This window comes from Scophthalmus maximus, chromosome 2, assembly GCF_022379125.1.
Source record: "Scophthalmus maximus strain ysfricsl-2021 chromosome 2, ASM2237912v1, whole genome shotgun sequence".
Lineage (NCBI taxonomy): Eukaryota > Metazoa > Chordata > Actinopteri > Pleuronectiformes > Scophthalmidae > Scophthalmus > Scophthalmus maximus.
This window is the reverse complement of record NC_061516.1, coordinates 16026238-16043425: the sequence shown is the minus strand read 5'-3', so window position 1 is coordinate 16043425 and position 17188 is coordinate 16026238. Positions and strand designations below refer to the sequence as shown.

The 17188-nt window shown below is 39.6% G+C and overlaps 2 protein-coding genes and 1 long non-coding RNA gene across 4 annotated transcripts; 2 read left to right on the top strand and 1 right to left on the bottom strand.

The window, feature by feature from the left end:
• The first annotated feature begins 165 nt into the window (after positions 1 to 165).
• LOC118299998 lies at positions 166 to 4624 on the top strand. 2 transcript variants are annotated; one of them, XM_035624028.2, is made up of 5 exons: positions 166 to 279; positions 1207 to 1465; positions 2161 to 2194; positions 2430 to 2604; positions 2727 to 4624. In XM_035624028.2, the coding sequence occupies exons 1-5, from the start codon at positions 222 to 224 to the stop codon at positions 3068 to 3070; spliced, it is 870 nt and encodes a 289-aa protein (XP_035479921.1). In that variant the 5' UTR covers positions 166 to 221; the 3' UTR covers positions 3071 to 4624. The 2 variants fall into 2 exon arrangements, with proteins under 2 accessions (XP_035479921.1, XP_035479922.1); XM_035624029.2 differs by lacking the exon at positions 166 to 279 and adding an exon at positions 1020 to 1120.
• A 2155-nt stretch (positions 4625 to 6779) lies between these two features.
• On the bottom strand, positions 6780 to 9065 carry LOC118301098. The gene is made up of 3 exons (XR_004790221.2): positions 8939 to 9065; positions 7867 to 7942; positions 6780 to 7793 (listed from the first exon to the last, which is right to left on the bottom strand). It is a non-coding gene; the product is annotated as an uncharacterized LOC118301098 (long non-coding RNA).
• Positions 8994 to 16837, top strand: sms (spermine synthase). Its single transcript, XM_035626215.2, has 11 exons — positions 8994 to 9156; positions 10161 to 10281; positions 11608 to 11695; positions 12407 to 12471; positions 12583 to 12758; positions 12917 to 13071; positions 13210 to 13299; positions 14234 to 14348; positions 14616 to 14695; positions 15056 to 15171; positions 15593 to 16837. The coding sequence occupies exons 1-11, from the start codon at positions 9111 to 9113 to the stop codon at positions 15621 to 15623; spliced, it is 1083 nt and encodes a 360-aa protein (XP_035482108.2). The 5' UTR covers positions 8994 to 9110; the 3' UTR covers positions 15624 to 16837.
• The last annotated feature ends 351 nt before the right edge of the window (positions 16838 to 17188 follow it).

Genomic DNA, 17188 nt, shown 5'->3' with positions numbered 1-17188 from the left:
TTTTGCACAGTGACTAAACACAAACTCACACAAACACACACACACACTCTACAGCAGTTCATGTAACATCCCTTCACAACCCATTTTCATACCGGGCTGCTGAACTGTGGCCCTGCGCAGAATAACCGCTGTACAGGGATTAAACGCTGAGCCTCAGAACTCACATTGCGCCTCGTGATTTGCACCCATCCTGTCCTGAAGCGCTTCTTCCTCACTGGGAAATGCTGTCTGCTAACATGAACGTCTCAGGGATCCACCATGGGATGCTCAGGATGTATGGTGAGTTGATTCTCTGCTGCGCTCGTTTTTAGCTGTGGTGACATTTTGTGACATTCAAGCTTCTCATGATTGCTGATCTTGTTAATATCTTTTCTGCTGGAGTAAGAACATTTATTTTGGACTCTGCATCGGGGAAGTGTGATGATTTCTAATAATAGTTCAGTATAGGATGACCACTGTATTTGTGTGCCTGTGTCTGCCCAGACTCATTTGTTCTAAAACAACACATTACAACATGTTATATTATAAATCGAGTCAGCAATGGTCTTGAGACCGTACAATTACAATTTAGAGAAAATAATCTTAAAGATTTTCTTCTATAAATCATAATTTATAAACCAAGTTAAAATCCAGTGGTGGTTTTCTTTTTCTTTTTCTTTGTTTTACAAATACATTTTGACCATTACAAAATGTTTTCATGTCAATAGTCACAGCTGTATAGCAAACCCTGGTGAAAACACAATCTCAATTTGTCGCTAAAAATACACCAAATAGACAAGACTAATTCTCAGCTGCTCTCCTTCTGTCTTTTATCAGCATTGAATGATTTTGTCATTCTTTGCTTTAATAAAGGGTGTTTGTGTGTGTTTTTTTAACTGTATACAAAGAATGAATTGATCCAGATGTGTGCGTGCGATTTAATCACACGCACACTGATCAACATCGTCCGATTGGTCGAGCCCCACATCCACATCCCCTTGATCCTCCAACCATGTGACTGCCTCTAATCTGTGGGGATGACAGAATGACAGTGTTTATGCTTTAATCCAGCTGTACAGTGCTCACACTGGTGTCACGATCACTGTTACTACTGCCAGTAAACTGTGGCTGCTTTGTTCTCGTGATTCAAATTGTTTATTACCAACAAATATTATTTACCATTCCGCAGTATTTCATGTTATTTCTAACACGCTTTCTCTTATCCAGGTGGATTCATTTTCAAACAGTGGAAGAAGAGGTTTCTGCTGCTGATGGCCGAAGGCAGCCTCCTTGTATGCCACGATGCATCATCCCCTCCTGACCAACTGGTGCTGTTGCAGAGCACTTGTGAGGCTATTGTGGAAGGCAAGGAGATCCTAGACCTGCCCAAGTTGCCCTCCGGTCGATGCAGGGATTGCTGCTTTGCTCTGATCCTCCCCCAGAATAAATACCTGCTGCTGCTGGCTGAAACCCCTGCAGACTGCAGGTCTGGTCACTAAGTTTCATGTACTGATTACTTTGTCTTGTTCTAGTAGATCCATATATTGTGGAGATCTTGAATCTGAGTTTTGTGCAATATCACAAAATTACCACCAATTAGTTACTTTAAATGAGACCATAATTTACTAAATGAACTCGGACACAGCCATAGACTTCCAAACCAGTGGAGTCGCCCTCTGCTGGTCATTCCATCAGGCACTAACATTGGCATCACTTGTCCTTAAGAGATGCTACTGGGTGATCTTTTAAGCAAACCGCCTGCTGGCTTTATATACAATGGACATATAAGAGAGCGGTATTGATTTCTTCACCTAACTCTCAGCAAGAAAGCGTAAAAGTGTTATTCCCAAAGTTGAACAGTTTTTAGTTTTTTTTCTTTCATTACACATAAACTCCCATCTATTCGCTCCTCTTACATAATATGACCATCAAAAAGCACAACATTTTACAGTTTCACCTGACAATGTATTTTCCATTCCTGCTCACCTTCATCTCAGCGGAACATCTTAAATAGCTGACAACAATGTTGTGTAGCAGGCGGTGTTCTAGAGAAAGATGGCAATGCTTTTGCACCACATTTCACTCCTGAACCTACCCAGTTATTTCACTTGATTTGATGTATTAATGGATGTACAATTTGAATGGACGTAATAACAGAATCATTTTCATTTCTCTTTTTAGTCAATGGGTGAATATGCTGAAAAAAGTGAAAATGGTAAGACATACTAATGTCATTGTTTTGGAAAATGTGTAGGCCTCCCAAACAAGAGTGTGTCTATTGCCATGGCTAGCATGGCTAAAAACTCAAATCACTTTCTTCACACCTCTATTTAGATATATTCATAATTTATAGACGTCATTGTCTTTTAATCAATCACTGAATGAGATCCTTGTTATTATTGGCAAACCCATATTTGACCTCAAAAGCATTCTTATTTTTTTTCCTACAGAGTCTGTCATCACCTCTTAGTCCTTGTAAGAGACACCAGGTCCCCCCACCACACATTTCTCTCCAGGATCTGGTGCCGGAGCAGATCCTAGACAAAGACCCAGCATCTCCACCTGTTAGTGAGAGAAAGGCCGCCTCCCCAGGGCCCATGACTTGTGCCTCCCCGAGGGAAAAAGGTCAGTTCAGGGAGCATGCTTGTTTGTGCGTAAGCATGTTTGAAAAAAAATTGTAATAACATGTTCAATACGTGAAACTACTTTGTTTGTTTGTTTTTTGGTCAAACCACTATATCTGACAGGCAGGAGTTCTCCCCACACAAAGTATGACAGAGGAAGTGCACATTCCGCAAGGTGTCTGCGTCACGGCACTATCAGTAACGCCGAGGCAGTGAGGGCAGTTTACCTGCTGATGGGAGGGGCTGCTGCTTCCTCTGCTATGGGTTACCTGGGCGCATGCTCACCCTCTAATTTGGAAGCCAAGGCTCCCGACCTGCCAGTCAACGCAGATTTCTCCGGCCTGGGACCAGCAGGAACGTACCACACCAGTGGCCCTGCACTCGACTCCCCTCACTACAACAGCTTTGACTTTGAAGTGGCAGACTCTGATTTCGATGCTTTTGATTGTGGTGGGTTTACTTTCTAATGTCGTAATGCTTGGAAGCTATGGATATGGTCAGTTTGATGCAGAAAAAAAACTGTACCTGATATTGCGTCATGCCCTTTCAGATTGACAGAATCATGAGAAAGGTTTAAATTCATGATGAGACATATTTCGTCTTGACAACAGTACATTTAGCAGTTATGGAATAACATTTTCTGTCTCTTGGAGTTGTGTCTGTCCACCTAGCCAATGCAAGTCCAATATCTGCACTCTTTCAGCTCTGTTTTTGGTCTCCTCCAACTCCTGAGGGAAATGTCTTTATTTAGCCGCTAAATGATCCACCATGTTCCCCTAGCTGTCTTTGTGCTGTTGCAGTAGGTGCAGAGGAGGGAGTGTACAGTAAACAGTTGCCTCCTGCGACCAAAAACAATGCAATGAGCATGGCGAGCGAGTGAACCAAAAAAGGTGAAGTTGTGGGTCAAACAACTAAACAATGAGCTGTTACTCTTCCTTTAACCCTGTAATGCAAGATTGGATCTGCAAATTAGATAATTGGGTGGGTTCTTCACTACCAGTGACACCTCACATTGTGATTTGATACTTTGATATTACAAAAATATTGATCATGACCGCTTAAAGCTGACACCATCCGCAGAAAGAATATTGCACATTATTTTGATTTGACTGTAATTGTTTCATTTTTAATTGAATTGAGATTCGATTCAATTCAATTGGGTCAAACCATAATCAAGTTTTTGCTGCAACACAATATCATCCAACAAGTTTCTGTGCTGAGCAATCACATGCATGCAAGTACACATTTCTCTTAGATCACTCTGACTGGAGTATTGAAAGAAGTTGCTGCTGTGTTGTCATTCCAGAAAATCCAGCCCACTTGGCAATGTCCTCATAAGCCTTAAAAAAAAACTAAAATCTGTTATTCCAATACAACCACTCCATTGTTTTGACATGGGAACTGAATCCCTGTTGCAGATGTGACACATTCAATACTTGAAATACAATATATTCTTAAATGATTTTAATAGTAACCGTTTATTACACTGGACATTGCAATGTGACCATGGCTACATGATTTTGAATTCTTTATTATAAACAGAAACACCTAAACTGTGCTATGGACACTGATAATTATTTTGTTATATGGTGTATTATATGGCACAATAATTACACTATCAACACTATCAGTGATTGTGAATGAGATGATAATTTGTGAGAATTCATAACATGCTATGTACTGTATGTGTTGACAAAAGCAAACATGGAAACACTTATGTTATGTAATGAAACTAATGGGAGATTTGCATCATATTTATGTACTACATGTTTTATTTAATACCCTTGAATAGAGTAGAATAGATCTGATATCAGATATTTTATTTAGCAACAGAACAGAGACAAATCTGAACCTATTGAGCCCCTCTTGATCTCAGCATCATCCACTCAATTTGTGTATGTACAGTGTTTCCTTCAAATATCCAGCTGTCATGTGCTTATCATGTCATGTTTGGTTAAAAACAAGTGTATGTTGTGATGTCTGTCTATTTCACTAATATGAATAAAACCTACATGTGGAAATGTCTGTATTACTGCTTTTCTTCATACTCGACATGCACATTCAATACAAATCAGTCCCTCGTCACCAAAATTGCATTTCCTGCAGTGAATTCATCAAGATGAGTTAGTGACTGCAATCTTCATGACTTCCTGAAACTGTTGTACAGTTACACATGTACAGAGGTCCTGAATTCACTGCAGGAAATGCAATTTTGGTGACGAGGGACTGATTTGTATTGAATGTGCATGTGTATGTATGAAGGGAAAACCATACTGTGCTGCTTACAAAGTCCAGCTAATGTAGCCTGTGTATATTTCACATGGCCTCAGGAAGTAGAGTTGGTCGTCCACTAACTCGAAGGTTGGTGGTTTGTACCCGTCTTCCCCCAGCCCCCATGCAACTTACGATAAATAAATGTAGTCCTTTTTTTTTCAGTCCACATCAGTTTTTTCTCTACATGGACCACATGCAACAGAAAATGTAGAATGATGCAACAAACAACATGCTCAGTTCTACTTGTTCTCTACCAAAGTGATGATGTGTTTGAATCAGGTTTGAATATGTTGTGCAGAACATGACTAGAACAGCTTCTTCCCCCAAGCTGTTTACCTTCTACAAATAACACACACCAACACTGATGATGAAAAACTGCTGCTGGACTTTTCCACACCTTATCTCAGCCAAACTGCATATTTGCACTAGGCTCACATTATTGTAAAGGCAGCTTAAACCTAAGTGCTGTAAGTATTATGTATTACTTTTGTATTGTGGTTTACCATGTCTAATATTTTCTACTGTAATTTATATTGGACAGACCACAAAAATAGGATACCCCCAGTTAATGGTTGCACTGTCTCCAAAACTTACTCAATATATTTATGAAGCTTTTGCTTCATGTTTGTTGATGGTTTTGTGAAGCATGTCTGGTTAAACAATCACAAAACAATGATCATTAATCAACAACATAAATAGAAATTAGAAATTATATTTAATGTCGGTGTCCTTGACCTTTGGCAACGAAGACATGAAATATATAATTAAGAGTTTGTGCTTTCATTAAATTAATGTACTTAAACATCTACTTTGCATACTCATGTGTTTGGTTTGTATGTGCACACTAGCCTTGCATTTGGGTTGGTGGGAGTGTCACTGTTGGAGTGTACTCCAAAAGAACACACTCATTGTGTGAAAAAACAGCATTTGAAAATAAAGAGTCTAACATGTGTGCATGAGTCAACTTAAAAGAGTCTTCTGTGCTGACAAAAGGTTCTGATACTGATTAGCAGACCTACCAAAAAGGGATAAAAGGCGGCGTAACAGCATCCACAACAGGGATTCATTTCAAAATAACATTCTAGTAGGAATTTAAGTTTCTAAAGAAAAGGGCTGCAGTGACTTCACATTAGACCATGAATTGTTATTTTTATCCAGTTTATCTGTGCAGCAATTTAAACATTATATTTGCCTGGAGTGTTAGTCACTAAATTTACCTTGAGTCAGTTTTGAAGATCAGATCTTACTGTTGTGAAGCTCCAACATGGAACATGATGCTACATACAGGAAATGTAGATGAAGGACAAGTGAAGTCTTCAAACTATCCAAATATGTATGATGATCACACATCACAGGCATGACATCTCATTTTTTGAAAAACGTACAAAGGCTGATAGAAGATTATTAAGAGTCTGTCTTATTTTAAAGCCCACGCACTCATTCAGGGGGGGAATCATGCAGCAGGATCATTGCCTTATGTTGTTCATAATTTGACATCTACAATACACTACAGCTACATAAATATAGACATAAAGACCATGCTTTTTTTCACCTGTCTGACTTACAGAGATGCAGAAGGTATTCGTACATGCCAAATGACAACGTGGAAATTTAATGCTATACGGTTTTTGACTAAATTTAAAGTTTATTGAATGCTATGTTAACGTTAACCTCATTGTCTTAATGTTGGTTAAGTTTGCCACGAGTCACATGTATTTCAGATTGCTCATGTGTAAATCTAATATACAAGGCAAGGCAAGGCAAGTTTATTTGTATAGCGCCATTCATACACAAGGTAACTCAGAGTGCTTTACAGAGGCATTGAATTATATTAAGACAAAGACATTAAATTTAGATCAATTAAAATGAAAGCATTACATTAAAATAGATATTAAAACCAGAGCGATAAAACATGATTTAATAGCAATAAAAGTGCATTTAAAAGACAAAAAATAATTATTAAGATTAATTTAAGCTGCAGAGAACAACAGTGTTTTTAGGCCTGATTTAAAAGACCTGAGTGTTTGAGCACATCTCAGGTGTTCAGGAAGTTTGTTCCACAGGTGAGGAGCATCATAACTGAATGCTGCTTCACTTTGTGTGGTTTTGGTTCAGGGAACACGCAGTAAACCGGCCCCTGACGACCTGAGGGGTCTGGATGCTTCATAGGGAATTAAAAACTCTAGGATGTACTAGACTCTAGTATGCTTGAATGATGGAAGTGGAACAAGAATAGATGCGAGAACAGGAGTAGAGTCCTCCATTGATCTGACACTGGTATCTGATACGCTGGCAAATACTTGTACATGGGAAGTTATTAGAAATACAACAATTGACAGTGATCATTACCCGATAATGGTAGATACTGGAATTGAATATGAGGGGAAGGTAACAAGAGTGGAAACGTGGGCATGGACTAAAGTAATGTGTTTTACAAATAAAAGAACTAATAATGAAATTAAATTAAAATTATACAACCAGGAAATAGAGACAGTGAAACAGTTTAGGTTTTTAGGGATATGGTATGATGAGAAATTAACATGGAAGGTGCATATTCAAAAAGTAATAGATAAATGCAAAAAGGTACTGAATGTGATGAGGTGTTTGGTGGGACAGGAGTGGGGGGCTGACAGAGCAGCGATGAAGGCCATCTACACAGGCCTGATCAGATCAGTTCTGGATTATGGGTGCATAGTATATGGGTCAGCAGCAAAAACGACTTTACAAAGGTTAGACACGATTCAATATCAGACACTAAGATTGTGTACAGGGGCATTTAAATCAACACCATCAGCAGCGTTACAAGTAGACATGGGAAATGTCACTTGAAATGAGGAGAATACAATTAGAAATAAACTATTGGGGACGGTTACAAGGGCACAGGAAGGATCATCCAGCACAGGATATTCTTAAACCCTGTTGGGAGAAGGAGAATAGGAGAATGAGAATGGGAAGTTCAAAGGAAATGTGAGAAACTACAAGTACATACGTTGAATGTCAGTCCAACAGTACCAATGTCTGTAATTCCACCTTGGATTCTCCCAGATGCCACAGTGGATTTAACACTTTTAGAAAAGAATAGACAAAAGATTAACTGGTTCAGTGTACAGAAACGAATTGATAGTTATTATGGTGATGTAAAGATATATACAGACGCATCCAAAAGCTCTGATGGTAAAGTAGCAACAGCAGTATCAGTACCAGAGTTTAATGTCACAAGTGGGAAAATAATCAGTGATGGGTTATCAATATACACCGGGGTGATGTTGGCAATTCTTTTAGCAGTACAATGGGTGGCAGAAGTAATAGCAATGAAAACAATAATTTGTTCTGACTCAAGCTCATCATTACTCAATATTAGTAGCAGCCACACAGACAGTAGGAAAGACATTTTAATAGAAATACAACAAACACTGTACAAAATCAGTATGATGGGTCTCACAGTACATTTCCTTTGGGTTCCAGCACATTTGGGTGTAGTAGGAAATGAAATTGCAGACAAAATTGCAAAGCAGGCGACCAGGAAAACACAAATTGATCACGGTGAACATTAGCACAACAGAAATTAGGTGAATGATAAAACAGAAATTGAGAAGCATTTGGCAATAACAGTGGGAGAAGGAAAGGAAAGGGAGATGGTATTACAGAGTGCAAAAGAAAGTGGGAGAGATGAGAAGTACAAGAAGAAGTAGAAAAGAGGAGACAATCATTACAAGACTCAGATTTGGGCATACTGGACTTAATAGTACACTATTCAAAATAGGAAAACATAACTCAGGAAACTGTGACAATTGCGGACAAGAGGAAAGAATAGAACACATCATAGTACACTGTCAAACATATGGGACTGAGAGAACACGAATCAGACGGAACCTGAGAAAGCTTAAGATGAAACTGAATATTTACAGCAAGATTCTCATAACGAATGTTATAGTCATTTAATACAGTACGTCAGGGAAATAAAGGCGTTAGGGAGAATCTAATCATATTGTACGTTTTGTTTTGTTTGTTTTTGTTTTCAGTGATTCCGATCCACACTCAAGCAGAAGAAGAAGACTCACTTCCGCACTCTGCGCCGGCGGCCACCGTAGCGCCCCGCCCCCCCCCCCCCCGGTTTGGCGAGTGTCGAGGGCAGTGTGTTATCGGCGGTGGAAGCAGGGTCCTCCCTCTGTCTCTGCAAACATAAACCCACAGCCCGTGTGTTCCAGGCATGGATGACGGTTGCAGTCAAACATGGCACTGCGACACTACACCCTCGACTTCAACCTCTCCGCGGCAGGTAAGAGGGACGCGGCGGGCGGGCTGCCACCGGACCTCGGTGCGCGTCTCTGCGTTAGTGCTGCATGCTAGCTGGCGGGCTAGCGCCGCTAACGTGAACCCGCGAGCCTGTCATTGCCCTTCAGGACCGCAGCGCATCAGTGTGGATGAAGCATGGCTGATAGCGACATATGCACATATAGATATATCTGACGACCGGTGGTTTTCGGCCGTTATCGTTTTCGTGAACGGTGTAGTGACAATGTCTTTGACGTGGGACGCGTGTCGGCTCCCGCACATCGACTCATCCGCTCGGTGTCGGTGCGCTGCACGGCAGCGGCTCGACGCACTTCTCTGCGCGACGATGTGACTACATTGATCCGACACCGAGGCTGTCGCATAGGAAGTGACGCTCTTCCGTCCATATTTGTAGTTTTATATCGTTCCTTTCGGTCGCTGGCGCCTGTCTCAGACACGTTGTACAGAAAGTGTTCATTCAGTCATCAGCAGCAAAATATTTGATAATAAAACAAACTATAGATACTTGTGATACTATTTGACAGGTTAAATCACTTGATTTACTCATGTAAATGTCATATCAGTGCTTCATTATACAATAAATTACACTGGGTGACGATGTAAAATACCAAGCACGGTTAAAATTGAACATTAAAATGATGCTGTTAATTCACCTGTAATAATTTTGTAATGCTGATATATGACGATGATAAAAACATATTCAATATAATGATATTACCCTGTCAGTGGCCATTCTGCCTACATAGTGAGTACTCATACTTACATTTTCATATAGTACATTTTCTTAGTATAATTTTTCTCATGCATCACCTGTACATCTAATGAAGCATTTTCACGTCGTCATGTTGCTGGAATTACATATAGTACATAAAGTATCTGTGAACTTCTTCCTTCACTGATGCAGAGAATGTGTGGGAAGAGTAGATCCTTTTTCCACAATTGTTTTTTTTTTATATTCATTGTTTATATCATCTGTGCTTTCCCCAGTTGACTCTGCATCGACAGTTCCTGGTCTACTCTCCCTATTCCATGAGCAGGAATTGACAGAGACTGTCCATGATACGAATGGACATGGATACCTTGCTACTTTTGTAGGCAAGAATGGCAGGTGAGAACAACTTTAAATTTTTTGCCCAATGAATTAGTTTGATGGTTAAATGCTTTGTGTTTTAGTTGGTAGTAGTGTAGGTATAATAATATGCTGCATGGAACCTAGTGTTTTATTCATTAAATTGAGTTAGTAAAGTTAATATTATTCTATGCAAAGTGGAAGGGCTGTCGTGGCGGAGAGTTTCTGTGTGCATGACAGAACTAGCACTTCATAGAGTTCATCAATCCAACATAACTCCTTCTGACAAATTATTCTCATCGGGGAGGAGTGAGGTACAGTAGGCAGTGAAAATTCTCTGGAATGATGGCCAGCAGGATGGTTCACTCGCTCTTTCGCTCACCTATTCTTTGTTTGAGCATGCATGTAGTTTACGCTTCATAAATCCTGTCACATTGGAATTTTACGTGAGGTGGGAACTCTTCTGTGGACAAAGAGGAGAGGATTAGAGCGTAAATGTGCTCGTCGATTTCAAATGATTTTTTTTCATGTTACCTGTGTTCCACCTCTGTATGTTACAACAACTGAGGCTTCCATTTGTATATGTCTCAGTAGTACACTAGTAGTGAACTAACATTCCCTAGAGGTGGAGTTTCTGCCACCAAGTGGGCACAGGTTTAGTGTGCACTAGAGCTGCAACAGTTAATCGATTAGTAATCGACTACTAAATGAATTGCCAACTATTTTGATAATTGATTAATCAGTTCTGAAAAATATTCTATGATTTCAGCTTCTTAAATGTAAATAGTTTCTGTTTTTTTCGCTTCTCTATGACCGTTAACTAAATATCTTTGTCGTGTGGACTAAACAAACATCATCTTGGGGTTTGGGAAACACGAGCAACATTTTTCACCATTTTATGAAATTTTATGGACCAAACAACTAATTGATTAATCGAGAAAATAATCAACAGATTAGTCAATGATTCAAGCACTTTGGGAAGAGAACTGGGTGGGTGGTTGTGGTTTTCCTGCAATCAGGCATGTCAATGGTAACAAGTTTCTACCTGCAGTATCCCATCTCCTCACATGCATGTTTCAAACAGCTAAATGCACTGTCTCTAGCGACGGTTAAATATTGTGACGCAAGCAATGGTGGGTACATACAGAGAACATGCGTATTGATTCTTTCTACTGTAAAAACTTGAAAACATTCAAAGTCAAAGAGGAAAAAACAAACCTTATTCAGCAATCTTCAAGGCATCAGGGAGTGAGTTGTTGAAAACGTTGATTCTGTGTGAATTATGAATTGGCTCAAATTAAATGTTCTAAACACTTATCTTTTGCTTTATCCCCATCTCTTTATCTTTACATCTTCATTTCTCAGGTTTGTTATCCTGCGCGTGCACTCCCATGGGTTGGTCACCATTGATCTGCAGTGTTACGCCGAGGACAACATTGCGCAACTAGACAATGTAGGTGATTAAAAAAAAACACGCACAATACAACACTTTACGTCACCTGAAAGCCAAATCACACAAAAACATGTGTTTCTGCTGTACACATTTTCCCGCCGCAAACTTATTACAACTGCTGTTTCAGGATTCGGGCACAGGTCTGCTCACACTAGGCTCGGTTACCTCGCACCAGAGTGCCAGATTATCATCCTTCCTCCCCTACCCCCCCCCTCCTGACCTGTGCTCACAATGCACTGTAACGCGCCTGAGCACTGCTGAGTCGAAACGCTCGAGAATCTTAACATATGTACTCTCCAAGTAGTAATACAAGATATTTCTCTGTAACAGAGCCTTATTTTTTTTCTTAAGCGTAGAAAAAATTAAATGAGCATAGCAGTGTAGAACTTTTTATGCGTAAATAGTTTTTTTGTGCGTGAAAAGACACAGGCAAAAATGCTGCCTGCACATGTTGTCTACTTGCCTCCTTGGGACAAACAAAGCCTTTCTCACAAACAGCACATTAAGCCGTCCTCTTGTTGTGCGACTAACCACTGAGGAATCTCAAGTGTATACACACAGTGTCCACTAAACTATAAAGTTGCTGCATTGTTCACACTCAGTGTGTTTTTGGCGTTGGAGGGTTGCCAATGTTGCACTACAGACTTGACAAAAATAGTTTTGCACTGAAGGTTTTTATGGTGTTTTCAGACTTCGACTGTTTCTTTACAGCTTTTAAATGCACTGGAAAAAAAGCTCACGGTTCTCTTAAATGGCAATATTACAAGGATTAAAAGGTAAGCATCTGGAGGTTTGTGGCTCTGCTCATTTTGGTGAAAGGTGATTTAATGCAGCTTGTACGTTGCAGTAATATTAAATACCTGTGTTGTTCACCTTTACCCCTTAAGGCTCCCAGCCCTCGTACGAGGAGGAGAAATTGACCGATATTGGCCCACAGCTGACGGCAGGCTGATTGAGTATGACTTTGACCGGTTGGTGTACGAGGAAGAATCTGCATACCAAAGCATAAAGATATTACACTCAAAGCAGTTTGGAAACATCCTAATACTCAATGGAGATGTTAGTAAGTGTATATAGCACCGCAGTACATTTTGAGACACAAGATACAGTCACTTTTGATAGTAAAAGCGTAATGTTCTTGATTTAAATTCGTAAATTTAATGATGATTATTGTGTTTGCATCCATTAAATATGTATGTAAATAAATCCTTTACCCTGCAGACCTGGCAGAAAGTGATCTGGCCTACACCCAAGCCATCATAGGTGGCGGAAAAGAGAATTATGCTGGAAAAGAGGTGCTGATATTAGGAGGAGGGGATGGAGGCATCCTCGCTGAGGTGGTCAAACAGAAGCCAAAGATGATCACCATGGTGGAGATATCCTTTACTGAAACTGTGTTTCTTAACTACCATACAGTGACTTCAAATTCACCTAGGGCAAGTAGTGTTTCCTCACAGACTTTCTTTAATAACAGCAACTGGACCCGACTGATCCTTCCTTAACAGAGTGCATACATTGACCAGAAGGTGATCGACGGGTGCAAAATGCACATGAGAAAGACCTGCGGCGATATACTCGACAACCTGACGGGAGACGGTTACCAAGTGAGCGCTCAATAAATATTCACGGGTTATCCTGAATGAGTGGTAACATGAAGCTGGTTAGCAACTGCCTTTGTTAACTCTGGGTTTCCTATTTCTATTGATCTGTCTCATCCACAGCTCTTATGCTCGGAGCAGTGGTATGCAACAATGTAAAAATTTCAACTAAATGCGATATTAGAATTTTTAGCAGCTTTACAAACACTATAAATAATTTCTCAACATTATCAGTAAGGCCAAAGCTTCATAGAATTATTGTAAACGTATGTTGTCAGTATAGTGTAATATAATTTATTTATGTGATGTAAAGAGAAAGCAGACAGTAATTGGACTGTTTGTGTTGCCTAAGCTCATAGGAATGGTGAATAGTACTGAAGTCCTATTTGGGGGGAGCTTATTAAGAGTGTTCAATATTTCTTCATCGGTGACAACAGGACTTTTGTTTTTATTCCAATTATTGTCAAAAAGTCTTCTCATGTTATTCTGAGCGACATTAGGCAGAATTCAAGTGTAAAACCATCATAATCAGGAATGAAAGAATCTTTGTACAATCAAAATGATTCTTCTGATCTACTAAAAATATCTTCTTCATCATTTGTCACTAGATCCTAAACTCTTCAGTCTGTGTCAGGATCCTGTAGGAATGATCGGTCACTAATTTGACTGTTGACAGATGTTGACCTGTTCCCTCTGGAGTAGAGTCAGCATATACGTTACCATGGTGATTTACTAAGCTCGCTGGTTTGACGGCTGCCACCAAAACATGTTGCATGTCTGGTTGCTCCAACGAATTGAGAGTTTTATAGATGTTTAGAGCAAGACAAGAGTGCATCTCGAATATTCTTGTATGGAGCAAATGTGCACAGTTATGTATTGACTGTGTTTCCTTAACTTAATAACAAGGTTGAGTGAATTCTCCTCGTTTCTTGTTCTACAGATACTAGTGGAGGACTGTGTCCCCGTGTTGAAGAAATATGTCCAGGACGGACGGACGTTCGATTATGTAATAAATGACCTTACTGCAGTCCCCATATCCACGGAGCCAGAAGAAGGTTTCTCTATTTTACTTATATACCGTATACATACTATATGTGCTGTCTTTTTTTGTACACGCTTAATGTTGCAAAAATCTAATTTGAATGGTTAAAGTCAAATACTGAAATCTCTCATTTGGAACAGTATTCCCCGTTCTTTCCCTTCTCCCTTCCCCTTTTTGGGCGAGTGTCATGTGCATATGCATAATATGTGTTGTTTCATTAATGCAGTACAGGGATGTCGTTACTCTACCTGTCTGAACATGTCCTCACTGCTTATTACAGACTCAACGTGGGAGTTCCTGCGTCTCATCTTAGATCTGTCAATTAAAGTCCTGCATCCCTCTGGGAAATATTTCACACAGGTTAGTCTTTTTCTTTTAGAAATAGAACAAAAGAAATATTTTAAGGAGGGAACACAGCGCAGTTAAACCAGTTGCATACCAGTCAAGGAGAGAATTGCAGTGCTGTTTGATGGGAGGGGCGAAATTCTTTTCAGAGTTAATTGTCACATCAACGGGGCGAGCAGCGTTTACCAACTGCTCAGTTTCAGGCTCTCGAAAAAACTCCAGAGCAGCGTGGACGACAGGCGTAACCTTAGGAGTGATATGTGTCAAAACAACAATGTGTAAATGTGGACGTAGCCATCGTTGAAATACAATCATTAGCTAGAATATGTGTGTCTTTTGACTTTTTTCATTTCTTTTCTTGATACTGGTCATCAGGGTAACAGCGTAAATATGACGGAGGCACTGAATCTGTACGAGGAACAGCTGGGACGGCTCTCGTGTCCCGTGGGCTTCTCCAAAGAGGTGGTGTGCGTGCCCTCGTACCTTGAGCTGTATCCTTTTTCATGTTGTTGTAATGCAGGTGACAAAACAAACCACAGTGACTGAATACATTTACAGAAATGTTTTAATAGTCCACAAAAATATTTTACTGTCTTCTTACTATTCAGGTGCTATTCTTGTAGATTTGGCCCCTTATTACTGTTAGTAATGATAACCAGGCACTCACAAAGCTAATAGACTTCTGTTATTTTCATCGCCTAAACCCTTTTTTTTGTCCCAACAAGGTTTGCTGTACCTTTGCTAATTTTAGCTATTACTCTGCTGAGTGTGGCAATGTTGGACAAAACTACAAATATAAGCCTCAAGTTGTGAAACTGAAGTTGTCCTTTGAAATAATCTCCTGAACAGGGACAACGCATTTTTTTTTGCCGTCATTTAGTTGTGCACAATCCTTAATTTGTACCGTATCAGATGGGTTTTCTACACCATATGGAAAAAGTAAAGGCCTGTGGGTTTCTCTGCTTGAATCCTCAGCAGGTGGAATGTGAATGCTGTACTTCTTCTGCCTCTGCTGTGTGCTCAGACTGAATGTGACACAAAAATCTCGAGCACGTCAAAGTTTAGAGAAATGCATTCTTATGTGGCCTCAAAAATGTTGACGCACTGGATCTACAGAAACTACAAATATAACTAAGAGTTCTTATATCGTCACATCAGTCACATTATAAGTCCTGACCTGCTTCTGACCCAGAGATCAGGTTTTCCCAATTTGAGACAGATTGTGTCCTCCAATTAACTCATCTTTTGTTTGAAATGTGTCAGACACACACACACACACACACACACACACACACACACACACACACACACACACACATTGCAGTCTATAGCTATTTCCGGTTCAGCTGTGACTACATCTGTACCGTAATTGGCTGATTTGGATATGAAGCAATTTGGTGTGAATAAATCGAGATGATTGCATTCAGTCTGAACACATCTTCAAGGGTATAATGACAGTTTTATTCTGCCCTATCTATCGGCACCATTTTACCCCAATCTTCCTTCTTTTCCTTCCTTTTTTCCGGTTGCGCTTTATTGTTTACTACGACTGATGAGTTGTATTTCAGTGTCGATTTGGAATGTCCATTTGCATGTAAGCTGAATAAAAAACACCTGTTAGATGTTTAAACACTGATTTGATACACTGACAATGTGGTGAAACTCATCTTACAAAGAAAGGATTAGTTTTTTTGTTTTTTTCTTGAATTATGAGCTTAAATCATGTGAAAGGCCGATCTATAGATATAATCATGCTGCAGTGTCGAAATCCAAATGTGTTTTAAAAGGGAAACATTTCCACCACTTTAATGTCACCTTTGTGCTTGTGCTGTTTTTATGTCTTGTTTGATTAGCACCTTCGTTTCTCCTGATTTATTTAAAGTTTTTTTTAAAACGTTTTTTTAAGACTCCATAATGTGCATGTGAAGGACAGTGAATGTAGCTTGCGTATACAGTACACAGCACGTCTATGCGTGATCAACCCTGTGGGACTCAGTTACATTTATTTATTCCATATAATTTCACCGAATGCTGTTCTGTCCCACATGAGATCTTTTTTTTGTGACCATCTACAATTACAATGTTTTAGGGGGAAATGTCTTGACTCTTTTGGGGAAAATGGATATGATGAATAAAAAATTTAGGACACCCTTTGAATATTTTAAGAAAGTCTGTCGGACTTGTGGGCAGGAAAACTGTAGATATACTATGTGCTCTGCAAATGTGTAGTTAGACTGAAATGTGATCAATGCAGAAGTGATTGGTTTCAAGCAGAAACACCACAATACCTGAAGTGTAAAGATTTCCAGTTATGACTTGGCTTATATGATTATAGACTAAATCTAAATCTTTGACTCCCCCCCCCCCCCCCAGTTTTCTCAGTTTAATGGTCCAAGTAATTAAACTGAGAAAACAAAAAAATCCCTTTTATTGGACACTGACTTCACAGTCAACATCTGTGACCGTGGGTCAATATCAAAGTACCATTGGAATATATATATATAGACA